Raw genomic sequence first — 27,751 nt, forward strand, 5'->3', positions numbered from 1 at the left:
ACCAATCGCTTTTTGCTGACTTCCACTGCAGATTTATTTACATGACCATTGTTATCTTTAAACCCTAGGGCCTCAGAAAGAGTGACTGTGCCTGCATCGACATCCGGATGGATACCATCACATTTGATTATGAGGTGTTCAATTGTTTCCACAGATCTACCACACACTGCACATGTGTCATCTTCTTCGTTAAATTTCTTTTTGTAGCTGCGCGTTCTAAGACACCCTGATCTAGCTTCAAAAAGTAGGGCACTGCCTCTTGAGTTATCATAGAAAAATTCTTTCCTGATCTGCCTTTTCCAGAATCGATATAGTTCTATACTATGTTTCTTTTCCATTGAATTCATCCAATTTTTAACTTCCGCGTTTTTAACCTGTCGTTTGAGGAAAAAATTGAGGAAAAACAGCGCCCTCTAGGAAAAAATGTCCCCAGCGATAAATTAGCCAAAGAAGGCATTCTTCCGGACACGCTTGACAAAAAATTGCCCTCTTTATTGGACTCTTCCTTGAGTTTGCGAATAGATGTAAGCATGACATATTTTGCAGTACCAGACCACATCACGGCCATGCAGTCTTTATTCTGAAAATAAATTGACTCCCAGTGGTATGACTCCCAGTCGTATGAGGCTATCGCTGTCGGCAATGCATTGCTGCAAAACCAATGGGGAACTGTTTCTCGGAGATGTGGAGGTTTTTGTGAGGTGTGCGGTGTCATCGTAGCAGTAGGGGGGGGGGGGGGGGGGGTAGTAATGTTAGCATATCAGAAGTAAATTACGGCTGTATTGAATAACGTCACATTTCTGGAGCCACATGACCACCCTCTGGCCATTAAGAACGCAGCATCGCTGTTGTAGTGACCAATAGGAATGTGCCGAATTGGAGCTGGTTCAGAAAAAGGTTGTTTGTGTTATATTTTACCAATGGGTCAGATATTTTCGTTTTCTTCCCGTCTGTTCGATCTGTGGCTCACTCCATTTTCCTTACATCGTCGCACTGAATGTTTGAATTTTTCGCGCACGTTGACTCTCCACGATTCACTTGGAAACTATTTAAAAATTGCTAGACAATCATAATTAAGAATCTACCACGAAAAAACATGTCACCTTTCAGTCTTGGTACTGCTAGATTTGTTCAAATAGTTCTTTCCCGTCCACTTCAGAAATTTGGAACTGCCTTCCTGTCTCTGATCGTGCTATGCCTCTGAAAGGATTGTCAGATCCTGCGATTCGTAGCTTTCGTATTCTTACTGTGCGTTTCCTTGTGCTTTTGTAGTATGTCACATGTTGCTGACTGTCACCATTTTTGCGCCTATTTTTTTATATTCTCCCTCGACAGCCTCATGTGCGCCCAGAGAGTATGAAAATAAATACAACCTTGTTATAAAGAAGCTGAAGGGAGCCAGCGATTACTTCGTTACAGCCGTTGCTTCGCTATAGCCCGTGTTGACCGAGATTCCAAGGCGAATCGTCGTTCATTTGTGATACCTATTATTTTGTTATGAACCGTTTCGTTATGACGAGGTTCGACTGTTAAATAAATGAGCCTGGCAGTTGTTCTACGGGGTGGGGAAAGGATGAAGTGGTACCTGCATCGCTAATTTTTCTAGTGTGCGGCCCATGTGAAACTCATGTCCAACATTCTAGGGCAAAAATTTTGAGCATTTGAAAAATTCAAGGTACTGCAATGGAAATATTGAAGTTAATGGTCCTTTCTTTCCATGTGCAGCAAAATATTTATTTTATAGTTTTTCTGTCGCTCGCAGTGAGCAGTAAAGTTTCCCATAGAAAACCAATGGGGTACGTCTTTGTCGGTCGCAAAAACGTTAAGAGCAAAAATATGGAAGCCTGCCACTGTGAGATCTGCATATATATTAATTGTTATAGTGAAATCTTACACTATATGAAAAGCTGCGTTCATAAACTCTCTTCAAAAATCCTTTTGTCCAGAAATGCTAGGTATGGGCCTGTTGATATATTGACGACCCCCGCTATAGCCAACATTTCTTTCGGCGAAAAAGTCGGCGGAGAGGTTACTGTCAATAGCAGTTAAGCGTCACAGTGCGACGCCTCAACTCCGCAGCGCCTGTGTGAGCCCGCCGTGGCGGCGCTGGTACGCGAGGACGCGGCCCTCGACGTGAACGACGACAGCCGGCTCCACTCGGTGCCCCTGACCTACAACGACACCTTGGTGTTCGTGCGCTACGACTTCTACATGAACAAGCTGCATGGATGCGTGCACGCCAACCAGTCGTCGGCCGAGCAGTACTACACGTGAGCTGTTTCACTTTACACTGAGTGGTACAGGGATGCGTAGAAGAATAGCACAGCCAACGAATGGAGCAGATACGTTATGTCACTCCTAGTATCAAGCTGCAAATCAAGGAAGCACCGAGCGAGCGTTCAGTGCCAACGCCAAACAAATTTTACGCGATAGCGTGAAGATCCCTCGTGTCGCAGAAAACCCGGTGTCGGCGTTGCCGTCGGCATCACGCGAAAATTAGGACATGGCCTCCCGCGCTAAGGTGATCTCGGAGGCCATGATTAGGACTAGTAGATTACGTGAGGCTCCCATAGACGGCTCCAGCCACACCAGCGGTGCATCGGATTGATTGATTGATTGATTGATTGATTGATTGATTGATTGATTGATTGATTGATTGATTGATTGATTGATTGATTGATTGATTGATTGATTGATTGATTGATTGATTGATTGATTGATTGATTGATTGATTGATTGAAAGCATATTTATTTGCTGGATATTCTTAGAACATGTGGGTGGGCCGCCTAGTCTAGTCCACTGGCTGTTGCTGCTGCGCTGGCCCTCCCCACCAGCCAATGCTGACGGTCGGGATCATCGCTGAGCAGAATGGCCTCCTACTGCTCAATCTCAGGGGTGTGGAATGGGGTCAACTAAGGGATTAAATTTGCATATCCACACCATGTGCTAGAGGTTATAGCTACCTCTCCGCAGTGTGGGCACTGGTGATTCCCAGAACGCCTGTCACCACTTCAATAACGGATTAATTCACAAGTCAGGGTTGTCATTGCTGACTAAGCATCCACCCAGCCAAGCCTCAGACATCTGGTTTTTCGCCTACAAATTTCGCCTACATCGCGCCAAAATACATGCGGTTTAAGAAGCTTGCAGGCAAAGCAACCTCTCCAGTGAACCTAACTCGTCGAAATAGCCAAAATTTGTTGGGCCACAGCGCCGAGGATAATCGCGTTCTCGAAATTCTAAAAACGGATATGGACATTACTTAAGGTGGGCTACATGCCACTCAATAATTAAGGAGCCCAACGGTAATAGTTTAAAAGTTAACTATTAAATATTGGTTAACAAGCCTGCTAATTAGCACGTCTTAGCTGCATTATGACGTACTACACCACTGACAATGCTATGCCAGAAAAAGCGCGCATCTAATTCAAATAGCTTATTTTTAAAAATTGCAGAAAGTCTTAGGTGAAACACCCTGTATATATTTTTGCGCTGCCATTATACTACAGTCGGATACAACTGAAGAGCGAGGCTGCTTTTTCTAGACAGAGGATCCCCTCCGAGCCAAAGGCGTCGGCTGTTACTCATGAGCCTGCTAGCGTGACAATGCAGGAAGTGTCGGATGAAAGGGGATCGCCCCCTCCCTCTACGGTCCGGATAGCAGGCTCATGAGAATCGACCGACGCCATTGGCTGGAAGGGGGGGTCCTTTGTCAGAGAAAAGCCGCTGTGTTCTTGAGTTGTGTCACACCATAGCGAGTCAAATGGTTTTGCCTTAGCAGATGCAGCGCGCATGTCTCTTTCCATTTGTATGTATTTCATTGATATTCTGTGTGTAATCGCGACGTAATTATTTTTTCCCCTCAAGTCCACATCCTGAAACTTATAACCACGACTGTATGCACATTCACACCTACGTATCGCGAATGGCTTCCGACCGCTGCTGCGACTAGCGATCAAGCAGCAGCTCGAGAATAGCGACATTCGCAGGAGTCTCGAGTAGAAGAAGAGTTGTCGGTCTTGATGGTGTCGGCCATATTGCCGGCAGTGAAACGCCGGATGTGGAACAAGCTATGTGCATCACTTCCGAGGAGTATCTGCTGATTGGTTTAGAGGCTTTGCGACTGGGACCGCGACACTGGAATATGGACCAGTGTGTACAGGCACCCTACGACAGTTCCTTTTTGACGAATGAAGTCGCACAGTGTGAATGCATATCAAGACGTTTGTGGATGCCATTCACAGCTGCTGACGCTCAGTTTATACATACTATCTGTCCTTCGTACACTGGCCACCTCATATAGCCTTTTTGATGTCTCAGTTCGTTCAAATATATGAACACTACGTGAATCTCTGAAATGAAATTTCATGCATTTTGGCATACATGCAAACGGTGAGCAGAACAAACAAGCATATTATGCTAAAATGGTACATGCAGCATAGTAGTGTTAAAAAGGCCTCTAATGGTTTCAAGGTTCAACGATAATGAGTTTTTTTAAAGGTACAATCAAAGCCGAATAGCCATACAGAATAAAATGAACATTACTGTCTTTTCTAATCTACTGGATCTGTGACAAACAAAAACGAGATCTAGAAGCATACGCTTTTGCGGCTTTTCATTGTCAGGGGGACCAATCTTAGATTGTCTTGAATAATCCGAAATTGATTTAGCGAGTAGAAAAAATAGCATTAAAAAGCATAAAAAAGGGGAGGCTTCTTGCCGTTTTAAGCTGCAACTGAACATGGAGAGAGCACTTGTCAATTTATTGCTTTTGTCGCCAAGAGTTATTCAAAAGTCTTTTCTCACTTAGTAATTCTTGTGGGCTTGTTATACAGGAAGTTTTGGCCAAATGCAACACAAGGGTGGCCATGTATTGTTCTGGTTAGGGCAGGGAATGCGTTGATGGTTCTAGTCACTGAAATCTGGCCAGGAATGCATTTCCATCGACCATCAAAGTCGTCGTTTTTTTTTTGTACCCCCGGTGGAGAATTGTGTGGCACTGGGAATCGAACCCCGATCTTCTTGCACGTGAGGCGGGCGCTCTACCTCTACGCCATCGCTGCAGGACAGGATTAATTGGAGACATATGGGAGAGACCTATGTCCTGCAGTGAACGTGGTCTGACAGGTGATGATGATGATGATTAATTCTTTTCGGCGCAGTGGGATAAGGTTTGCAAAAAGTTTTATTGCCTGACTTTTGATATGTCTGAAGAAACGACACCAGAATATGGTCTTTCAAATAAAACAAGGCAAAACAACACAGTGGGCAAAACTTATTTTAGAAGTTTAGGACAGGTCCAAACCCAGAGTCAATGTTCTAAGCGAAGGCACCAGTTCGTCAACGCATGTGGAACTTGGGCAAAGCAAATATTCGCCGCGGGAAAAGTAGGGCAAAAGTTTCTGCCCTGGCAGTTCTTTGGTCAGTGAAGGTGTTGAATAAAAACTCGGGAATTTCCAACTTTTGTTCTCAGCGAAAAAAAAAACAGCTCTCGGCCTCATTCTGGCTATGTTCATGTTTGTCTGGTAGAAAAATGCGCATTCATTGAGTAGAAAACTGAATTTAATTTTTTTCCCGCCTGCCTCGAGATTCTAACTTGGGACGACGATATTGAAATTGACTGCGTGATTCCCTTTTGGCAACTCGGTGCTGCTTAGCCTCAGAGATCGACACCAAAACTTGGGAGGCGCTTAAGCTCCACATTAAGAGAGAAACGCCACAGCATTCCATTGTGATCGAGCACCCCTCGATGTAGATGGCACATCAGCATTTAGGGCAGGCGCGGACTCGTAAGGAAGCCCCGCGCTAGTAGACGTTACCGGCTCCATCGCACGCGTGCGTCAGGACATGGCCTCTGAGATCACCATTCGTGCTCGTTTCAGGTGACCTCGGAGGACATGGCCAGGAGCATGGTGGTCAGGAGCAAGCAAGCGCCCGCTCTTAAATAGTGTCCACTCTACGTGATCGCTCCGTACTACCCCTATAGGCCCCCGTGCGCAATGGAAACTCTTGACGCGGCTTCCTCAAGGACTAACTATGACGTCACTTTCACTCACAGCGCTCTCGGTGGCTTCCTCGAGAAGCGCATAGCTTGCGCAAGGTTTTTCACCTCAAGGTTTTGCAACAGCTCCTTGGCGCTTTCACGTTAAAATCTCTTGCAACGTTAAGGAAAAATAGCGCCAACCAAAAGATGACGCACACAGGAAACAGGGAAGAAGACAGGACAGAGGCTGGGCCGGCAACTGTTTATTTAACAGATCGGGGCTCAGATATATACAGGGCACTCAGTCACATGACTCTCGCACAATCAACATCCCACTCACCGATCCATTGTTGAGGAAGAATAATAATAATATACATAACAAAGACCACATACACCTTCTATCTTCGATGGGTATCTCACAGCTTCTGTTGCCAGATCCCAGTGCAGAAAATATTGGCAATAACAGGGAATCATTGCAAAAGCAGTCATTAATAATGAAACAACAAAAAAGGACCACTTTCAGCGCTCAAAAAAAAAAAACTTCGAGCAGAACTGAACTTATTCTTCGAAGGAAACGTGGCTGTAATTTTCTATCGAGGCCTCATGATTCTAAATTGACAATGGTTTCTATTGAGAATGAATCAGTCGTGCAAATTTTTAGATACGTTGACGATTTTCTGCTCATTTTATGAGCTAACCATACCTTGAAACATGTCAGTACTACGGAAAGAATCTTGGGGCTTTTTAGAAAGCTAGGGAGAGGTCTCGCTTTTACCCATAAACTTCCGGTGAATAATTGTTTGCAGTTTTTAGACATTAGTATCAAATGTTTAGGAGGGCGTTTGTTGGATGCACTTTCCCAAAGCAAAGAAAGAATTGCTGCCTTATGTTTCCACGCACTTCAAGACAGTCAAGAGGACTATCATCTCTCTTTGCCTGGAATCCGCACTGATTAAGTCCTGTGCTCACATGGCTGAGGCTAGCTTTACTATTCAGACTGACAAGCTCCAAGAGGCGGGCTTCCCATGATCCGTCTTGTCTGCAGTAGAGCAGAGGCCCTGTTACAAAAAAAAAAAAATGAAAGGAAGAAGAAACACCGGAGCCAAGCCAGGACAAAGGCGTCCATAAGTGTTCTCCTATGCGCTCCCAGTGGCGCACAGCCTGAAGAAGGTCGCGGTCAGGTATTACGTGAACGTACCTGTTTCCTCAGGGCCAAGAAAGCTGAGTGGTTTGTGCGCACGTATCGGTCGAGAGAAAGAGCCGCGATAAGATGGCTCATGAAGTGCTTGAGGCCTCTCTGATTGCAAAGAAAGGTGACGCATGTTCTAGTGATTGTTCTGTTGCCCTTCGAAGAAAAGTTTCCTTCATGGAATCTTTTTTCTAACCGTAATACCTTGATAGGAGGCAGCCACGTTTCCTTCGAAGAGTGAAATTCAGTTATGCTTGATGCTCTTTGGTTTGCTGGGCGCTTAATATTAGTGATTTAACTTGCTTGTGCGAAGATTTTCCCTACAAATGACTCGTGAAATTGGTGATGCGAGGACCTCAGGGGAGCCAAAGAGATCTTGAATAACATCGGTTCTTGCACTTTTTAATTTCTGTGAAAACAGACTCAAGGCTTTGCTAGGGGAAGTTTTTGCCGCAGTGTCAGCCTAGTAGTCTAAGGCATGAATTATCTGAAAAAATTTGTCTCACTGATACAATGATTTGGAGAATAATTTACGAACGCGCGCCTTGAGGGCTACGTACGCTCCAAGCCATGGAGGAAGGAAACCTTTTCCTTCTTCCCCCAATGCGCCAAGCACTAGGGATAGTGGTGCCGCCTGTCGTGGGCGACGCAAAACGCTGTCGGCGCTGCCGACGCTCGCTCCGTTCACAGTTGTACGCATGGGGTGAACGACGAATCGCGATTAGGGGTGTGCGAATATCAAATTTTTCGAATACGAATCGAATACGAATACTTGATTCCGAATATCGAATAATCAAGGACAGACGCATTTAACCACTACAAAACATTTGAGCACCCAAGAACATCACAGTTCGACTATCAGTGATGAAATGAGCACAAAAGATGGTGTGTGGCTGCACAAAAAGTATCAAAGTCTCAAACATTGTTCTTAGAAGAGTGGAAACATCAGAGAAGATGGCTAGTACACAGCATTGATCAAGGCTAGCTTGCCATAAGCACAAAAGCGCGTTGCTGGGATGAACATAAAAGATTGTCGTGAAGGAAAACCGGCTGCTCCACATGGTCAGGCAGAAGTAGTTCCCCTCTAGTTGAAACAACTTCTCCAGCCACAGAAAATGCCCTCTCAATTGGCACTGAACTAGCTCGTACGGCGAGGTATTTCGTGCACAGCTCTGACTATACCAGCTTCGCAGGTATAGCCACAAAGAAGCTCACCAGTGCAGTCAGCTACTGCATGGCCCAACGTTACGCATTGCTCTGGGCGCCGCTATGTTGTTAAGTCTCTCTCGATAGGACTTGCGGACCGAAATGAACGCCGGTGCTCGCAATAGAATATTCGGCTAGATACGCATATTCGCGTCGTGTCGAATATTCGAAACAACACGATTACTTGGATTTCGAATCGAATACGAATACTAAAAATATAATATTCGAACTATATTCGAGAATTTCGAATATTCGCACAGCCCTAATCGCGATCAATCGCGATGAAACTATGGTGGCTTAATGAAACGGAGGTCTTCGCTCGGGTAATGTTTAAACCATGAAAAAAAAAACTGTCCTTAGCGGTGGAAACAGCAGCGGAAACTCTCCGGAAACGCATTTCTACTAGCTTCCTGGGCGCCCCCGGAAGCCGAAGCAGTTTATCGACCGATGCTGCAGGAACAGGCAGCGAAACAATTTCCTCTACTGCTCTCCCAAGAAAGCTTTGCAGGGAAGCTCTCTTCTTACAAATTTCAGAGCGCTTCACAGAGCTCCTGCACCAGCTTCTTGGTCTACTTGTGGAAGGATATTTTTTATGAAAAATCTGTATAGCGCACGACAGATTATGTGTGTTTTCCGCGGCTTCGTTTTCCTGCCTTTCTGGTGCACGGTGCTAGGGTAAATTCCGGCACCTGCAAATAAGAAATCCTTACAGCTGCATTTCAGATAAACCTAGCTACGTTAATTTTGATGCATTACATTGAATTAAACTCAGCAAAACAACGCGTCTTACATGCAAGTTTAAGACGTCACCAATAATGACTGAATACATCTTGAAAAATTTAGCGCGACACACAAGGACAGAAAGAGTAGACGACACGGCATATAGTATCGCCAGGCATACTATATCGACGAGGCATATAGTATCGCCAAGGCTCATAACACGTGCGTGGCCAAACCGTCCGTTACTATACGGGAAAAAGAGGTAGCTTATCTGGACAAGTGCTTTGCGTCTTGATAGCAGGAGCTGGCGGTGACTGTTGTGTTTAGTTTTCTTCTTTTGGTTTTTGACCAACGATTTTATCGCACTTTCTTCCTTTATAATTCTACGTGTTTTCGAATAAACTTTCAGTTGTTAGTCAGCGCTCGTGTCGTCTACTCTTTCTGTCCTTGTGTGTCGCGCTAAATTTTTCAAGATGTATGTTAACCAACTCGCCCAATCTGCAGTATTGTTAAATGACTGAATAGCCTGAAGAGCTTCTTTATTGTTAAAGCTTTGCTTGTGATAGTTAAACAAGCACGTTGAGGCATCGCGCCAAAGCAAGGTCAGCTCGGCGCCTCTTTCGGCGTGAACACTGGGTGATAGAACCAGAGATACCAAAATGATGCCACTCACAACAGTGCCACAGTTTGATGGAATAATTTCAGTTGCCATTTAGCCATTTAGATTTTATGGTTTTTTAATGTCGGAGTTGTGTTGAGTGCACTTTATATTATGTTTGAAGTTTATTTTACCACAAAGCAAAATTGATACATGAGATGAGGTAGGCAAGGTGGGAAAAAAGCTACACATAAGTAGCTTGAATAACCCCACCTCCCAATAATTGACAGCGGAAGCTTTGACAGAGATGAGTAGAAGAGATTCACACAGCATATATCCCAACTGCGAGGCTAGTTAGTAAACAACAGACAAAAAAAGCTAACAACCCTAACATAAAAAATTGAAATAAACAGAGAAATAATAGCAAGCATTATACAAAAAGTGAATAAAAGTGAAGTTTACGAGTAGAAGGTACACGCAATTTCTCTATTGTGAGGTGGTATTCATTTAAATCTGTGGAATGTTAGACTGAACCATCTGAAATCCATAATTTGTGCGAGATCTTTCAGATTTAAGTTTTGACAGTAGCAGTTAAATATACAACTTCTGTAATTTCACAATTTTGAATTTAGTGAACAATGGAGATGTGTGGGCATCATAAGACTGCTTTTAAATCACTCGTAGAGCTTTTTTTTTAATTATTATTATTATGTTGCAGACACAGCCTGTCTTGTACAACAGTAGACAGGAAACCGTACGGGGAAGGAATCGCTTGATACAGACGATGTTTGGAACATCAGTCATGGTGTCGACAACAGCGGGTGCTCCTAAAGTTTCAGCAGCGTTCCGCTACCCTATATAATTCGGCCTAGAGGTAAAAATCATCGTTGATTTTCATTCACCCCGTTCGCTCCAATTTAGCCAGCCTTCAAAGCTGCTTCTGCGCGCACTTTTGTCGTAGTCCGCTTGATCGGGCATGCGAGGCAGCCATCATATGCACCCCAGGAAAAAAAAATATGGACTGGAATTCTAGCATTTCTGAGCAACCGTTACTAGTGGACGAATGCACTGATTTCAAGCAATAAATAAAGGCGATGAACTGCAGGATCAGCTCCATGTTCTAGCCTGGCTTTTTGACGATGTCCAACATTCTAGGTCAAAAATTTAGAATACTGAAAAACTAGAAGCTTCTGGTATATAAATATTGAAGGTAATGGTCCATCCTTCCCATATGCAGCAAAATCTTTCTTTTATATTGTTTCTATCGCTCGTATGGAGCAGTTAAGATTGCCATAGAAGAGCAATGGGAAACGCTTTTGATGATAGCAAGAACGTTATTAGCAAGAAAATTCAAGCCTGCCGGCGGGGAAGGTTTCGATAGTGAAACCTTTCAAAAAATTCGGTTCATAAACTCGATGCCGTTCTAAAACGCTGTTGCCCAGAATTGTTGCGTATGATTAGCACGGGAATGTCGCGCGTACGCCGTCTACATAGCTGCGACGTCGAACGCGTGCTCGCTATCGAGCAGTTCAACTACTTTTCGGTCGTCGTCACCGGAAAAATAGCCAGCGCACTCCCGCCCGATGGGCAGGTCACATACACGGCGATGGGGACCCACGAAACACAGAACGTCTTAGAAACATCCTGAAACAGCTCGAAATGGCTTCACATGTCTTGCGCTAGAATGAAACGTCTCATATACGTCGACGGCAAGATGTCTTTTGGAAACTTCTTTAACGTCCGCGCTTTCTGAAACGTCTAACTTAACGACTATGTTACGAAGACGGCTTCGAAGCCGGCTAGAGCGATCGAGATCTGTGTCCTGTAGGCGCCGCTGGAAGGCTTTCAGTGGCGCCTCTACTGGCGTTGCACGGGGCGTATAGAAGCAAAATCAGGGTTTTTTGAATCCATAGGACGACGATAGTTGACAGCCAGCGCCCATGGGATTCATTATTTCCGCCAGCATTTTTTTTACTGCGAGTAGTACCAGTGGCACGTGACGAAAATGCCGGCATTATCTGCTTGAAAGCGCGGTGAGTCCTCAACCTTCCATCGCCCAACCACCCAACCCTACACTCAAGAAGCGCCACCAGCCATCAACCCTACCTAGCTACCTGCACCCTCCACAAGGTCTCCACCCGTTAGGAGCCCATGCAGCGGAATGGAACAGTGACAGCGTTACTTTTCTTTATGGCATATTGGAAAATTCCTTTGAACAATAATTAACCTTGACAGTACCAAAAAGCGGGCCCTCAGCGAAAGCTTAGACTTTTCATCTTTTTCTTCGCTGAAGGGCGGGCAGGGTTAGGTGCTTCCCGCAAGTGACTTTCAAAAACCGTTAAAGCAGAACTTCATAATTAAACCATTCGCATACTTCGTTTCTGGACCCGGCTCATACCAGTGTCCTCTTCGCAGAGATTTACAGTCGGTGGAAGGTATTGTGGACTGGGGAGCAATTTAATGCCGGCAACGTGCTTGTTTTTCTAAAATATTCGTGTTTTGGGCAGATTGTCTAAACTGCGCAGGTGGCGTCACAATCGGTTAATCTCCGATTTTAGCCAGCTTTTCAGAACCGGTTATTCCGCGACTTTTGCGCCTGGTATATAAATCACATAGCACAAAATTATTCTCCCCGAGGTCCACATTAAAGGCCAGGCCTCACCTCTAGCACCTTAGCCCAGGCCAAGCCGGATCACAGCCAGTCTAGAAAGCGGTCACTTCACGGTCCACGTGGAGAGAGCGAACGCACGCTCCCACCTATTCTGGACAAAAGCGTTTTAGAACGCCATAGAGTTTATGAGCGCAATTTTTTTATGTACAATAAAATTTCACTGTAACAATCAATATAACCGCCGGTCTCCCGTCGGCCATCTTTTTGCCATTAACGTTTTTGCTATTATCGAAAGCGTTCCCCATTGGTTTTCGATGGCAGTCTTAACTGCTCGATGCGAGCGATGGAGACGCTTAAAAAGAAATATTTTGTGCTATATATCAGAAGAACGGACCATTCCCTTCAATATTTCTGTAGCAGTGTCTTACAATTTTTCAATATTGAAAATTTTTGTGCAAGATTGTTGGACATGCAGCCGCTTTTCTGCTCTGAGGTGGACGCTAATGAATAATCGCCTCCTTAGTTTTAATCTCTTCCATCTTGGAGTATTTCCCGGTATGTATTAGTGAAGTAAGAGATTTTGAATACGACTGATTACGATGTCTCGGACAGTGCCGTCTTTGACTTCGGGGCAGATGCGCCTTGTGCCTGTAATCTCACAGTGCGGATCCATGTGAACAGTCGCTGGCGGTGCGCAATTTCGAAACACCTGGGCGTCCCCCTCCAGCTGTACTGTGCTTTGTGTCGTGCGCGTGTTTGTACTGTGCTTAACTGGATCATCACGAGCTTGCGACCTGTACATATGTTAATATGTAAATAGAGCCGCGGTGGCTCAGTGGTTATGGTGCTCGGCTGCTGACCCGAAAGACGCGGGTTCGATCCCGGCCGCGGCGGTTGAATTTCGGTGGAGGAGAAAGTCTAGAGACCCGTGTGCTGTGCGATGTCAGTGCACGTTAAAGAACCCCAGGTGGTCGAAATTTCCGGAGCCGTTCACTACGGCGTCTCTCATAGCCTCAGTCGCTTTGGGACGTTAAACCCCAATAAACCAACCAACCAGATTTATTGTCCAGGGTACCTCTCCCCCTGTCCTTTATAACTGTCCCCTCACCGCTTTCATTTCACTTCTACACCCTGCCTGCTGTCCCACTATTTCCGTTGCCAAGCTCAGGTGCTTCCAGTAGCGATGGCAGATGCCGGGGCTAGCAAAAATCTTTTCCTTCCATATACTATGTTTATTCTAACGATCTTCCCTCTAACGTCAACTCGAACATCCGATTATTTGCCGACGATTGTGTAATCTACCGCCCGATCACCAGCAGAACTGACTCTGACACCCTCCAAACTGATCTAACCCAAATCGAAACTTGGTGCAAGCATTGGCTAATGTCCCTTAATATTACTAAAACATGCATGATTTCTTTTCATCGCAGGCAATCCCATATTCCCTCAAAATATGTTCTTTTCGGTTCTGAAGTATCATCTGTTCTTTCCTGTAAGTATCTTGGCGTCACCTTAACTCATACCCTAACATGGTCTTCGCATATCACGACCATCGCTAACGACGCTAACCGCACCCTTGGCTTCCTACGTCTAAATCTTCGTTTTACTACCCCTTCTATCAAATTATTAGCTTATAAAACATTCGTCCGACCTAAACTAGAATTCGCATCAGCAGTATGGGATCCTCATCAATCTAACCTTTCTATAATCCTTGAAAAAGTTCAAAACCGCGCTATCCGTTTTATTTATTGTGACTACTCTTACTATACTAGCGTGTCCTCTTTAAAATCCAGAGCATCCTTGCCTAACCTTGAAACTAGAAGAAAAATATCTCGACGATGCCTATTCCACAAGTTCTATCATTCACCTTTAGGATCATCTATCATATCAACAGCTCATCGTCCTTCTAGCCGCAACAACCACATCAAGACCGTATATCCACCCGCTGCAAGAACTACATCTCATTTCCGTTCTTTTTTTGTCACATCATCTCGGGACTGGAACGATCTGCCGCCGGAAGCCGTACTCATCGTCAACTGCATCGACTTCAAGAAAACGATTGAGGCCATCCTTATGTAATCAGTCATCTTTATGTATCCTGTAATCTTTATGTATCCTGATCTTTATGTACTCTGTAATCTTTATATAATCTGCATGTAATCCGCCCATCCCTCATGTAATGCCCCACAACCGGGGCCTTTGAGGTAATAAATAAATAAATTAATCAAACCACTTACCACTTCTACTTCGCTGTCCCGCGTACCGGTGACGCAGGAACCGCATCCTGAACAACGGCCCGGAGCCCATCGGCCGGGACCTGCTGGGCTGCTCTGCCGCCGTCTGGCTGCTCATATTCCTTGCGGCGCTCAACATACGCACCTTCACCTGGGTGGGTGTATATATATATACCTCTGTATACCCTCCTTCCTTGACTGGAACGGAATAAGTGGAAGATACAGCCGCCGCCCAGCAGCAGCATGCGCTGGGGGCGAGGGGCAGCACACAGTGGAGTTGAACTGTCGGGCTTCTTTCGCATGCATGTTCAACAGTCTTTGACAAAATTTTGAATATTGGAGAATTGTTAGGCAGTGTTATGAAAATATCGAATATAATGGTCCATTCTTCCGACGTGCTGCAAAATCTTTCTTTTGAAGTTTTTCCATCGCTCGCGTCGAGCAGTAAACACTGCCACAGAAAACCAAGGGGAAACGCTTGTGACGATAGCCATAACGTTAATAGCAAAAAAAAAAATGCAAGCCTGCCAATAGGAAATCTGCGGACCTATTAAATTTCGTAGTGAAATATATCAGTATATTAAAAATAAATAGCCTTCATAAACTCTTTTCCGGTCGAAACTGCTTTTGTCCAGAATTGTTGGGCACGGGAATTGTGCAAGACTCGAAAACAAGATCCTCTAACAGCGCGCTATAGCTGAGATGATTGATATGCTAAGAGCACGTTCTTGAAGGTCTTCGTTAGAAAGGCTACCGCCGCTTAGTTATTTAGTAAAACGTTATTGAGGGCTGGTTGACTCATGTCCAGGAAAGTTAACACTACGCGAATGGGCAAATAAACCGTGGGGAATCTGCTAGTGTGGTGCATCCGTTTCCTCGCTATCTTGCCTTTGTCCTTTGCGCGCAGTGTCAACTTAGTTGACCCGATTCCTCTGTAGCATTGTCGTCTTGACTTGTGCGCAGCACGCGACCAGTAAGGCAGCAGGGCGAGCTCGGCTCACACGTCGCCAGTGCGTGTGCCCTGCACGTTAAGAGCTCGTGAAATGCACTGCAAGATGTAGAACGAAATTAAGGAATCAAATTTATTCTGATTAACATCTATATTGTTCTTTACATAGGCTCTTATTTTAATTGAAATAGCCATTTTTGTAAGAAAAAGGGCGCTCCTTTCGATGAACACAAAGGTCCCCGTGGCACTCACAATGTAAGCGAAGACATCCTGGCTCCTTTCCCATGCGTTTCTTGTGGTTGGAACACAAGACTTTTCAAGCTTAGTATTGAAGAAGCATAGCTTGTTAGGCCAGTCGGTGCATGGAAAGTGGAAGACCAGCGGAAAGGACGCGTTCACAAGCAGAAGTACACAGACAACGCTTGTCCTGTGTACTTCTGCTTGTGAACGCCTCCTTTCCGCTCGTTTTCCACTTACCTTTTCAAGCTTCTACGCTCATAACCTAAGCCCCCCGCCTCTTCACCTCGCAGCTTCTCCGCCTGGTGGTGCCCTCGCCGCTGGTGATCCTCGCCATGTTCCTGTTCTTCACGCTGCAGAAGCAGGGCGCCCGCGAGGGCATCCTCACCATGCTCTCCGTACACAGGGAGTCCTTCTACAACCCCAACCTGTGGCACAGCGCGGCCGCCGACGTGCTCACCTCGCTGGGCATCGCCACGGGCGCCATATTCGTCTTCGCCAGCTTCAACCCGCTGCGCACGCCCCTCAAAGGGTGGGTGCGTGTTCCCGTGAACGTAGCTGTAGCGGATGTACGTGTTGTTGCAACTGTCCCACTTTGGCGGTCTTCGGTTGCACAGCTTAGTATATGCAGCAGAAAATCTAAGATGCTAACGCATTACACAGCGAGAACTGTTAAATTGCGCGTTGGGCTGCCCAAGTCGCCGAAATGAGCCCTTGAAGGCATGCGTGCTGCCAAATCCTCTTTCTCTTACTGTCGCTTACGCATTTCGCTTTCATTTATACATAGCCTTCATATGCCGGTGATACTGCGTCTGGACCCGACGGCGATCGGCTTTCCGTTCTTAAGCACGCGCGGTAGGATCTTGTCTGGAGAGACAATGTTGAGCGCGACGGTGGGCGAAAGCGTCTTTGTCCTCCGCGCTCGGCTGTGACATCACGCCAGCTGCTGCGCACTCCTGCTCCTCGGCTGTGACGTCATGCGCACTAAGGTCGTGCGTATTGGACTGTGCGAGTATTCGATAATTTCGAATATTCAGTCGAGTAGTAAATTATTGGATGTTGGGTTCTAACCGATTGTTTCGTATCCGAACTCTCAAAGTATCCGTCCCGAGCGAATAACGTTTCTGGAACTCTTGCTTCGTGTTCCGGGATCGCAACGCAGTGTGCGTGCAACCAAAACCACGACACCACGCCGCGTGTTGCCCTCCCGCGCTTAGGCATGAGTCGGTCTGCGCATGCTGGTGGCAACAGACGCCAGCGGTACGACTTTGTGCATCAATAGAGAGATTTAGCATAGTGTGATCCCATTCCGCGCGTCGTTAGTGCACACGCGCTGATTGGTCACGACTAGGCAGGCACGTACCGTCTTTGTCAAAAGTAACCAGGCTGCATGGTTTGCTTCTAGCTTCTATAGTGGACCTGTTGTGGCTTTCCTAAAAACCAAAAGCGGTTAGAAGGTAAGAAGAACTCCAGTCCTTACCTTTAAAGACCATTTCAGCTTCAGGGAAGCTGTAAGGGCTCCACTGTACGAGCTAGAAGCAAACCATGCAGCCTAGTTACTTATTGACAAAGACTGTACACAGCTGGCCGGCGCCTGGTACCTTGTGGCGTCCTCAGGGCGGTCTGCGCAGTGGCTGGCGACCCGATACCGCTGTGCTAAATTTCTGTAATTGGAATACGCGCGTCTCTCTTCACTTCCGCTGAACGATTTTGAGCAGAATGGAGGTGTCGCAGCCGCTCTACTCCGCGTGAAATTCGCGAATCAAGCGTGACGTCGCCAGCACGTGAGGAAGCGGCCTCTCCCCCCCCCCCCCCCCTCCCCTCCAATCATCAGATGGGAGCACCAAGCTTCCCCTATCCCTTCACTCTGGCGGACCTCTACCGTCGTTGTTTAAAGTGCGAGATTAAGGCCATGCTGGTCTTCTGACGATGCAACTAAAAGCTACTGCTTAATAATATTTTTCACATGTTGTAATACCATCTCATTTAAATATTCTTTGCGCTGCGTTTTGACCGTAGGGGTCCCGATGAGAGATGGTTGGGAGGGGGAAGCGCTGCTGTGAAACTTGGCTCCCCATAATGCTGTAATGCATATGGCTCCCCATATGCTAGTAGGTGTTGGTTTATTTTTTATGGGGTTTAACGTCCCAAAGCGACGTTTCGACCACCCGGGGTTCTTTAGCGTGCACTGACATCGCACAGCACACGGCCCTCCAGAATTTCGCCTCCATCGAAATTCGACCGCCGCGGCCGGGATCGAACCCGCGTCCTTCGGGTCAGCACCCGAGCACCATAGCCACTGAGCCTCCGTGGCGGCACCCTAGTAGGTGTTGAAGTCGTCGCTTAAAAACAATAGCTACTCAATGACGCAATATCGCAATCAAGACCAGCACTCGGGAGGTCTCATAATAAGTCTCACACCCTACAAATGTGTCTGTTCCACATGCAGGTCAACTCCTCAATTTCCGATGGCCCCTTTTGCAGGACGTAGACACAGTTTCAATGGTTGCGATAAAGTTCAATGCATTCTCTCTTTTTTGCAGGTAATGGCCTGGTGTGCTCGAAAATAGATAATTTTAAAGTGTATATTTTACCTGCTAAAACCATTGGGAATGTTCGCTTCGAAAGTATTCGAAGAAAATCACTATTAGATTTGAATTCGCTTCGAACAACAAAAAAAAAAACACTATTCAAACATGCCCGCAGTTATGTAGCCTCACGTTGGTGCTTTCTGTATTGTCGATCTCGAGTAGCCCTCCAGGCGGTTAGCCTACGGTGTTTACCCTTCAGGGGGTTACATTCCGGGGCGCAGCTGTGTGTGTGGTTACCGTAGTTAACCACCCGTTACGCCTGCCCACGTTGAGGCTGCGCTGGGGCAGGGATCCGCATAAGAGCTGTCGCTGTAAAAACTGGTAACCTAGACTACGGCTTCGTTAAAGCATTCTTCCAGAGCCGTCGTGTACCTCTCTTTACCCTTTTTTCCCCTTTTCTTTGTTCTCCTTTCTCTACTTTCGCACTTTTGAGTTGGCTCGACTTTTGCTTTGGCATGCCTCTGCTTGGTGCCGATCCGCTTGGGCAGCAAGGCAACTACAACGTGCTTCCTTTTCCTTTATTGTTGGTGATACTCTCTCGCCGCGAAGAAAGGCTGTCGCCGTGAAAGTTTCAGAATTGGAAATGGGAATGGGCGCTGCATGCTATGTGCAGAGCTGACAGCCGATAGGGTATAAAGACGTAACGGAGAGGATTTGAAAAGAGGGCAGGCGTAAAGCCGGGGCAGCAGATAGTCAGGCGGATAGATGTTGAAAGCTTGGGATGTTCGCTGCTAGCGGGGGGAAAGGTTAATTGGAGAATTATGGGGGGAGCCTGTGCTGTCCGCGAGTTTACGCAGCTTGGCTAATGATAAGGTTTTTAGAGTGTGACCAAACAGAACAGTGCAGTTACGTGCAATATAAAATCCGATAAGCACGCAAGAAGTATTCAAGGCAGGAGAACTTCTTTTATCGTATCGGAGTACCCAGGTTTGAATCCGGCCTCGGTGGTCACGTTTCGATAGAGGCGAAATGCAAAATGCGCCCGTGTGCTGTGACGTGTGGCAGTGCATGTTAAAGATCCCAGCTGGTCGAAATTATTCCGGGGCCCTCCACTACGACACACCTTTCGTCTTTCAATCCCACCTTCCTCCCTCACGGCGTGGTTGAGGTGTCCACATCGGAGTGAGGCAGTTATTGCGCCATTTCCGTTCCTCAAACACCACTGTTTTCTCGTGTCCCTTTAGCGTAGCTAATACTACATTGAGATGAATGGCCACGTTCCACGTTATCTAGAGTCATGAAAATGAGATCGATAGAACCTAACTCTCAAAGGAAAACTCTAGGAGGCTTTATATTTCAACGACCTGGACTGTGAGGTTTGGCCTGGAACACTGGAAGAGCGTTGGTACTCGGCATGCACTTTTTTTCTTTTCAGCCTCTGTCGCGGTGGACAACAAACTTGCTCGATGCTCCCGAACATGTTGCTCAAGGCTGACTGCTTTGACTTGTCTTCGATTAGACCTAGTATTCGACTGCGCTAAAGGAACGAAATTGCCGCAGCTCCATAACTTTCGTTCCAGCAGCCGCAGTACACGTTACATTGCCTACAAGTTAAAATACCGTTCACAAAACTCTAATCGAAACCCGGAAATGTAGAGTGGCCAGTTTACACTGACGTTAGTCGACTGCGGTGCTCCTTAAGAGTCGTGCTGTTAGCTGGACATGGCGCAATGCATGCTTTATTTTCCGTGTTTTGACCCGCGCTCAGCAGTTCGTCTGAGAGCCACAAGTCGTGGGGCAGTCAACAAGCCTCAGAGTTTCTCAGGAATCGTGTGTCAGGTTTGGACCCATTGGGAGTGTCCTAACTGTTATTGATGATGATGTCACGTAGATATAGGCTAGTTTTGCCGACATCAGTGGCAACCGCGGAAACCTCTTCAACGCAGCTAACCTCGTAAAAAAAGAAAAACCGGTATCTTTCTTTACGCCGCAGTGAGACGTCCCACTGCATTTCCCCTTTACGAGAGACAAGGCAGGATGCGTGCAGTAGTGATCGCCCGGCGTGGTTTCCTTCGCGTATAGCGTGGTGCAGGGCGTGATCCTGATGGACTTGGCGACGAGTATGGTGTCCGCGTGCCTCACGTTCGCCGTGCTGGGCAACCTTGCGCACGTGACGGGCCAGGCGATCGACAGCTACGTGCACGGGGGCTCCACCAAGATGTTCTTCATGCTCATCAGCGAGTACATCGGCGAGGCCAACTACCCGCAGCTGTTCGCCTCGCTCTTCACCGTCACGCTGCTCCAGCTGGGACTCTGCCAGGCGGTACGCGACGCTGCGATCGCCACAATGGAACTGTACTAGAAGAAAAGTGCAGTCGATGTCTACACTCCTTCTCGTCTCAGCCATACTCGTCCAATCAGTATTCCTACCACACCGACCGCTTAATCGGTTGCCTTTATGTACAGGCTTCGATCACTTTCCGCGTGCGGATGTCAACAACTGCGACATTTCTCGTATTGGAGAAGAGTACACGGCGGGCCAAAAAAAAAAGGTTTTGTTGGCACTGTGCTAAGAGATTTTTTCTTTAGTGCGGTGAACTCATTACGTTCACGACTAAAGTAAAGCAAAAAAAATGTATGCTAAGAGCCTCAGAAGGCTGAGAAAGTGCAGATAGTTGGAAACGACATTAGCCACACCTAGACTTTATAAAAAAAGATATAAAACCACCTGTACACGCAAAATTATGAACTCAGAAATTTAACAAACAAGGCCGTAACCATTGGAAGTGCGCAGAAAGAGAGTATATGCTCGCCAGCAAAGGTGGTTAGAGTGCTACCAGACGGAAGATGAAAGCACTACCTGCATCACGAATCGCATACAGTGAGAGTTAGCACACTAAAACTTCTTTCTTTTTGATTACTGTGCTCTGCTACCGATCCTCAGAACGTTTCACCTGAGCGCTCCGTCCCGCGCCACTGCCAGCTTCGTCTTCTTCGTAACAATATTTACTATCAGCGCTACCGCAAACTGAAGAACAAGAAGTAACCGGGACGGAGTCGGGCTCTGTCCTGTCCTGTCTCAATCCTGACCTCTACTTTTTCCCTTAGTGGTGCTGATGAACGGTCCCAGATTTGCAGGGGGGGGGAGGGGGGGGGGGGTGGAGAAATGAGCCCGCTATTTTGGTGGTAATAAAGACAAACGACGGTGAACGTATAAAAGGAAACACTTTCACTTTTCTTCTTCTGCCGAGGTGAAAAACCTGATTGCTATAGCTAAACTGCATGGACGGTACTATCGTGCACACGCAGATGTAGAAACATCTCATTTCTGGGTGGTTGCAAACCGGTTTTCCTGACGCTTTCACCTTGTTCACGTCAAATGCACACAATAGTCCAGAGAGCAATACGGCGACGTCCAGGGAGCACTTTTCGAGAAGGTCTGTAGCCTTCAAAAGAATCGACTACAAACGCGGAAGAACGGGCACTGAAAAGCCCTTTACCGAGACCTTGGTCTAGCGAATCGCTGAAGTTAAATTGAAGGCAAACAGCGCAACGACGCAGACAGAGTAGAAGAAATGTACCACCGTTCAATGTTCAATATGTACCACCAACTCGCCCGTTTGGCTACAGTGCTGAAGTTAAAGCCGCTAATAAAAAAAAGAAATACACGAGTAGCGGCATCCTATCCCTCCTCCGGCAGCATACGCCGAGTGAAGGTGATTTGTTGTTTTTGGTTTGGTGTGGTTAGAGGGGTTCAATTTCCGAAGGCGACTCAGGCTATGAGGGACGCCGTAGTGAAGGGCTCCGGATAATTCAGACCACCTGGGGTTCTTTACCGTAGACTGCCATCGCACAGTAGACGAGCCTCTAGCATTTCGCGCCCATCGAAATGCGACCGCCGTGGCCGGGATCGAACCCGCGTCTTTCGGTCGGCAGCCATAAGCACTAAGTCACCGCGGCGGCCGCTTTCTTGTTCTTTACCGCACATTACGGGAGTAGTTACTCATTTGCATCCATCGCACAGCAGCTATACAGTTAGAAAAGAAAGCTATACAGCTTCACGGAGGTTTCGCAGTCGATGGTAAATTCATCCTGGTCCGGAGTTCGAAACCGAGACCACCGCCTGCTCGGGCTAGCTAAGCGGAATAAGCAGTGGCTATGAGGAGAACGTGATTCGAGTGACGCTTCCACAGTAGCTGAATGGGAGAAGTAAGGGGTGGTAATTAGGTTGTAGCCTGGTACCACCAGTAGGTCGTAGGTCCAACCGGCAACTGACGTTACGTCTAATTACCCAAATTGTCTTACATTTTTTCAACATTTTATGTGCCCTAAACCTATGAAATATCACAGACCACTCACGTTCGGCGCCTTCATTCATACTGACCCTGATTCCATATACCCAGATCCATTGGCCAGGGGCTCCGGAACACTGCAGGGTTCGGGAGAAACGCACCACTTGAAGGCTCTCACACCGCTTGATGCGTTAATTGGACTGCGTCGTTCCGCAGGTGGCCGGTGTGTGGATGCTGGTGACGTGCCTCACGGACGAGTTCCCATCGCTGCGCCCCCTGACGGGTTCCCTGATCGCCGCCGTCTGCATGGTGGGCTGCGTGGCGAGCCTGCCCTATGTCACCCCGTACGGATACGTGGTGGCGCTACTGCTCAACCGGTTCGCCGTGCAGGTGAGCAGCCCCCCCATCCACTGTTCTAGCACTCAATGTACTCTGGAGACTGACTTGCGTACGGGGCATTCTGAAAGTTCCCAAACAGAGTGGCGTGCCGGTGGAACACTCAGCAAGGCGTGTAGTTCATCCTCCAGGCGTGTTCTTTACACTTTAGAGGCTTTGCATGCCTTCTACGTTAACAACTCCCACATCAATTGGAGGCATTCACACCAACTGTCTCTGAACTCATTGGCCAACTCTTCGCCTTCAAGTTCAACCTTCCAGTCGAGTGGTCACGACAGGGGGGCTCTAACACAAATAAATAAATAAATAAATAAATAAATAAATAAATAAATAAATAAATAAATAAATAAATAAATAAATGATGATTTATACCATACGCCGATATTTGTGCAGATGACTTTTTTCCGAGATAAACAACAGTGTTGTAGCCGTGTGTTCTTCATCTTCTTGAGGCTCTTGGTGACAGTGAGTTAGAAAAGGGGAACACGGCGCGTTCAACTCTCTCCTCTGAGAGGGAATCACCGCCGTTGCGCCGTGTTTGGGCAAGGCAAGGCAAGGACAAAATTTCGGCCAAAAGGCGGAAAGAAAGAAATATGCTCGAATCGAGCATTCACAGGTCACGCGCGGACCCGTGGGAGGCGCAGCCGCTGATTCGTGGAGCAGCGGGCCAATGGGAGAGGGAGCGCTCGAAATTGAGGGCTGTCGACGAAACTTGCATGAAAAGACGGCTTGTCTCGTGCTAAAGTGACATTTAGAGGGCTATAATCGCGCTCTTGGTGCAGTTACTGCCGTGTTTTTTCACGCGGGCCGTTTGGAAAAAGAATGTTGTCGAGACATGCAGACGGAAGAGCAAGCTCACGAAAACCCGCTCGTAGGGATTGCCTGGGGCCATTAAAGCTTGGGCAATCGCAAATAAGGTGTGAAAGTGTCCCAACTGCACCAAATTCCTGGCAGGAAGGGTTGCCAGTGCCGCGAAGGCGATCGGCTCTTTCCGCTGTCCATACGCAACCAATGCGCATTTTAAGGAGAGTTGCTCGATCGTGGGCTGAAAAGTCGACGAAGTGAAGCGGGCGAGGTGGCGTGCGTGAAGCAACGCGGTCGTTCGGGTGTCGAGCAAGGACACTTTCGTAGATGGAGAGGTGCGCGACGTCAAATTTTGAGACATCTGAAGAGATGGGGACATCCTGATTGTGCGCCCAATTAGTCGTGTGTTGTGACCAACTAACTTTCGATTTGACTCGCTGGCGAATATGACCCGGGTCACATTATTCTGATCGCCGTCATTCATATTTCCATCTTATCCTAGCGGACGCAGTACATATAATGGCAAATGTGACCATGAGATAGAGGGAGGTTTTGGAGAGTTCTCTCTCGTAAAAGGTCAATGTTCAGTCCGGGTGGCACCCTCCCCAAACTTCCGGCTAACATTCATAGTGGCCGGCAGGTCAGCGCGGGAGCTATTACAGCGGCGATGCCGTTTGCAACGAAAAAGTTAATTACAAGATTATCGCTGTGAAATGGAAACATGGCATTCAGAAGCATGACTAAGGATTAGGCATTTCAAAAAACAGAGACGCCGACCAGTAAAATGAAAATTGAAATTGACGTTTCGGTGCCTAGAACGGGGGCCTTGTTCACAATTTAATCACACCAAGAGGGTTCATCTTCAAAGCTTTTAAAAGATTTTAAAGACAAACCCTCTTGGTGTGATTCCACTGTGAATAAGGTAAAGCTTTTAACGACGAACCGTCTTGGTGTGATTCCATCGCGAACAAGGTCCCCGTTCTAGGCGCCGAAAGGTCAGTTTCAATTATCACTTTACTTGGCGTCTCTGTTTTTTTTAATGTATCCCCCTGGCCAGGCGGGATTCCGTCACACTCTTGACTTCATCAAGGATTAGGTACACAGTTTAATTTGGCAAGTGCATTTGCTGCCGGGATGGCAGATCGATCCGATCACTGGGCGTCCTCACAGATCCCCGTGCTGCTGGTGGCGTGCATGGAGACGGTGTCCTTCGTGTGGGGCTACGGCGTGGACCGGCTCCTGTTCGACATGAGCTTCATGGAGCAGGGCACGCTGAGCCGCTACTGGGTCCGCTGCTGGACCACGTGGACCCCGTGCGCCCTGCTCTGCGTCCTGGTGGCCACCTTCGGCGCCCTGCAGGACTTCGTCGCCGACCTCGAGAAGTACAACGTGCAGGCGAGGCTGGCCTGCCAGGTGGTGCTGGCCGGATCCCTGGTCGGCATCCCCTTCCTCACCATCACCTGGCTCATGGAGAACAACCTGGTACTACGCCGTTATTACGCATTGGGGTTACGGTCGCTGGGCTAAGCATAAGATAACGACGTCGGCTTCTGGTAGTTTTAGATTTTGGAATATTCTGAGCTCAGTAAGTTAACAACGCGGCCCTAAAAAACAACCAATACTACAGAATCGCAGGCCATAGAGAGGAGCGAGATTTGGTAATACTAAAAAATAAATGCCTTTGCGCCCTTTTGTTCGTTACAAAAAGGAAGTTCAATAAAACTTTGCTTGTCCGCTTGTCCTGTTCGTCTTCTGTCCCTTGTCCGTTTGTTGTCGCGCTACAAGCATCCCCTCAAACAAAAAGGAATATGAAAGAAATACGAACTTCTTGACATAAAAATGCGAGGACACACGCACACACACAAAAAAATGACAGCAGGGCTTCATATTAAGCAGGCAATGTTTATATGACCGTTTGAACAGCCCCGCTCAGCTTTGGCTGCAGTTGCCGCAGGAAGACTTCTTTATGTTTCGTAGGTGACAGCAGCCTTGTTAACTGCATATTTTTTTTAAGGTGACACGGAGGACAAATTGAGGTCGACCTGTTTCATCATACTGTTGGAATCTAACGACATAGATACCACTCTAGCAGAAAACGGAGCTTTTATGAGCTGGGTAGGTACAAAAATGAAAGGCAGATGTCGCCACTGCCGTCCGATTTCGCAGCTAAACTGCGTGCGTCGACACGGAATTTTCGCGGAGATCCCAAAGGCTATGATACCCTGCCAATCTCCTACACTGCCATTCACTTAGAAAGTGCGGCAGCTACTACTTGTCAAGTCGAATGGCGAGGAAATTTTTTAACTGAAAATTTTCAGCCATAAAGGCGTCTTTTGCGGCGGGCAAATATTAATATACACATAGACAGAAAGACCGAGAGAATCAATTTTGACTCAGAATAATAACATGACAAAGTTACTCTTAGCGTCCGTTTAAGGAATCTGTTGGGTCCGGAAACACCCGTCCCTCAATTCTAAACCTGGGGTTACTTGGCCCTTGAATGAGCCCCACAGCTGCCTCATTCGAAAGACGTCAATGTATTGTTTCCAAAGCCCGTCCATACATGCAGTAATGCCAGAACTATGGAGTCAGCCTCGAATGACGGAGCATGAAAAATAGAAAGAATGCAGGTGTCTAATTATTCAGTTTCAACTCTGCCATCTAAAAAACTCCACTTTGCAGCCCCATTGCCTAAACTAAGAAGGTTTCGGTTTCGGCTCCCTCCAAGACTGGAGCTGTTTATTTATTTGTTGATTTATTTATTCAAAATACCCCTAAAGGCTCTCACGGCTGAGGGTATTACACTGGGGTGATAGAAGCAATCGACCAAAAATACGTAGAAAACAAACCCCACAAAACCGACAAAAACAAAAAAACGCACCACAGGACAATGAAATAAAATACTCAGTTGTAATAATTCATCATTCAAGCGAAACTGAAAAACAAAATATACAAAAAGAGAAAAATGAGCAGATCAGCAGACAATGAAAAAGTGCACCCGGCCATACAACCTATACAACTTCATTGAAACAGCAGCATTAAAATGAAACAATGTGAATCGTCATTAATAAAAATACAAGGCAAAAAGACCCAATGCATTGTAATGGCAGAAGTTTGAAAAATTTATCTGGATGAGTGGCAGTCGCCACATGTGGAGGCAGAGCGTTCCAATCAGTCATAGTGCGCGGTATGAATATAAAAAAGAGCCAGAGAAACTTTACCCCGACCTTCCTACGCAGGATGTGAACCTGTCGCTGCTCCCGTGCGCCCACTGGGGCCCGCGGGAGGCGATCTACTTCCGCGCCTACCACGAGGCCATCAAGCGCTCCGACCTGCCGGCGCAGAAGAAGGTCCACAAGACGGACCGCAAGGAGACGGTGGCCGAGCGCTTCACCCTCTACCTGGTGCAGCACAGCCCCAAGTACATGGGCCGATTCATACGCACCGCGGCGGCCGCCGGGCCCGTCCGGCTGCTCCTCACTCGGCGAATGAGGGACCCGTTCCCCTGCGAGTAGCCCCCACCCCTTCCTGCGCAATAAATGTTGACGCGTTATTGAGATGATGGACGCGGCTGTGTTGCTTGGCAGTTTGATTTGGATAGCGGATTTTGGCACTCTTTGCATGGGAGCTGACCTGGTTTTTTCACGCTGCTAATAAGAACCTCGATGTTGATGTATATTGGTTAACAGAGAACGTAGAACTTCAACAGAGTGTAGAAGAAAGAATTTCATCTACTTGGCAGAGTTGCATGTTTTCTATTATATCTTACTAAATGACCTCTCATCGAACGTTCCTTGGATTCACCTTGATCCGTATCTCCATATTGATCCGAATCTTCGCGACTGAATTACACAAGCTGCCGTTGCCGTTTTGCACTCCGGACGGCTTCTATTGGAGTGTGTTCGTCTATACAAAAAGAATGCAATCGCTCCTTCGGGGAGCGGGGTAATGATTCATCATAACCATCATCGGCCTAACTGCGCCCACTGCAGTACAAAGG

General features: G+C 47.0%; 1 protein-coding gene across 1 annotated transcript in view; it reads left to right on the plus strand.

Moving 5' to 3' along the window:
• LOC149328432 (sodium-dependent nutrient amino acid transporter 1-like) overlaps nucleotides 1-27,266 on the plus strand; it is a 41,035-nt gene extending 13,769 nt beyond the window's left edge. Inside the window, exons 3-9 of the mRNA XM_089561630.1 lie at nucleotides 2,080-2,270; nucleotides 14,583-14,697; nucleotides 16,022-16,260; nucleotides 20,342-20,582; nucleotides 22,768-22,941; nucleotides 24,922-25,233; nucleotides 26,991-27,266. Coding sequence (XP_089417756.1) covers nucleotides 2,080-2,270; nucleotides 14,583-14,697; nucleotides 16,022-16,260; nucleotides 20,342-20,582; nucleotides 22,768-22,941; nucleotides 24,922-25,233; nucleotides 26,991-27,266 — 1,548 coding nt within the window. The remainder of the gene's footprint in view (nucleotides 1-2,079; nucleotides 2,271-14,582; nucleotides 14,698-16,021; nucleotides 16,261-20,341; nucleotides 20,583-22,767; nucleotides 22,942-24,921; nucleotides 25,234-26,990) is intronic.
• Nucleotides 27,267-27,751: the final 485 nt, after the last annotated feature.

This window comes from Amblyomma mixtum, chromosome 9, assembly GCF_055824585.1.
Source record: "Amblyomma mixtum isolate Tamu chromosome 9, ASM5582458v1, whole genome shotgun sequence".
NCBI classification, from domain to species: Eukaryota; Metazoa; Arthropoda; class Arachnida; order Ixodida; family Ixodidae; genus Amblyomma; species Amblyomma mixtum.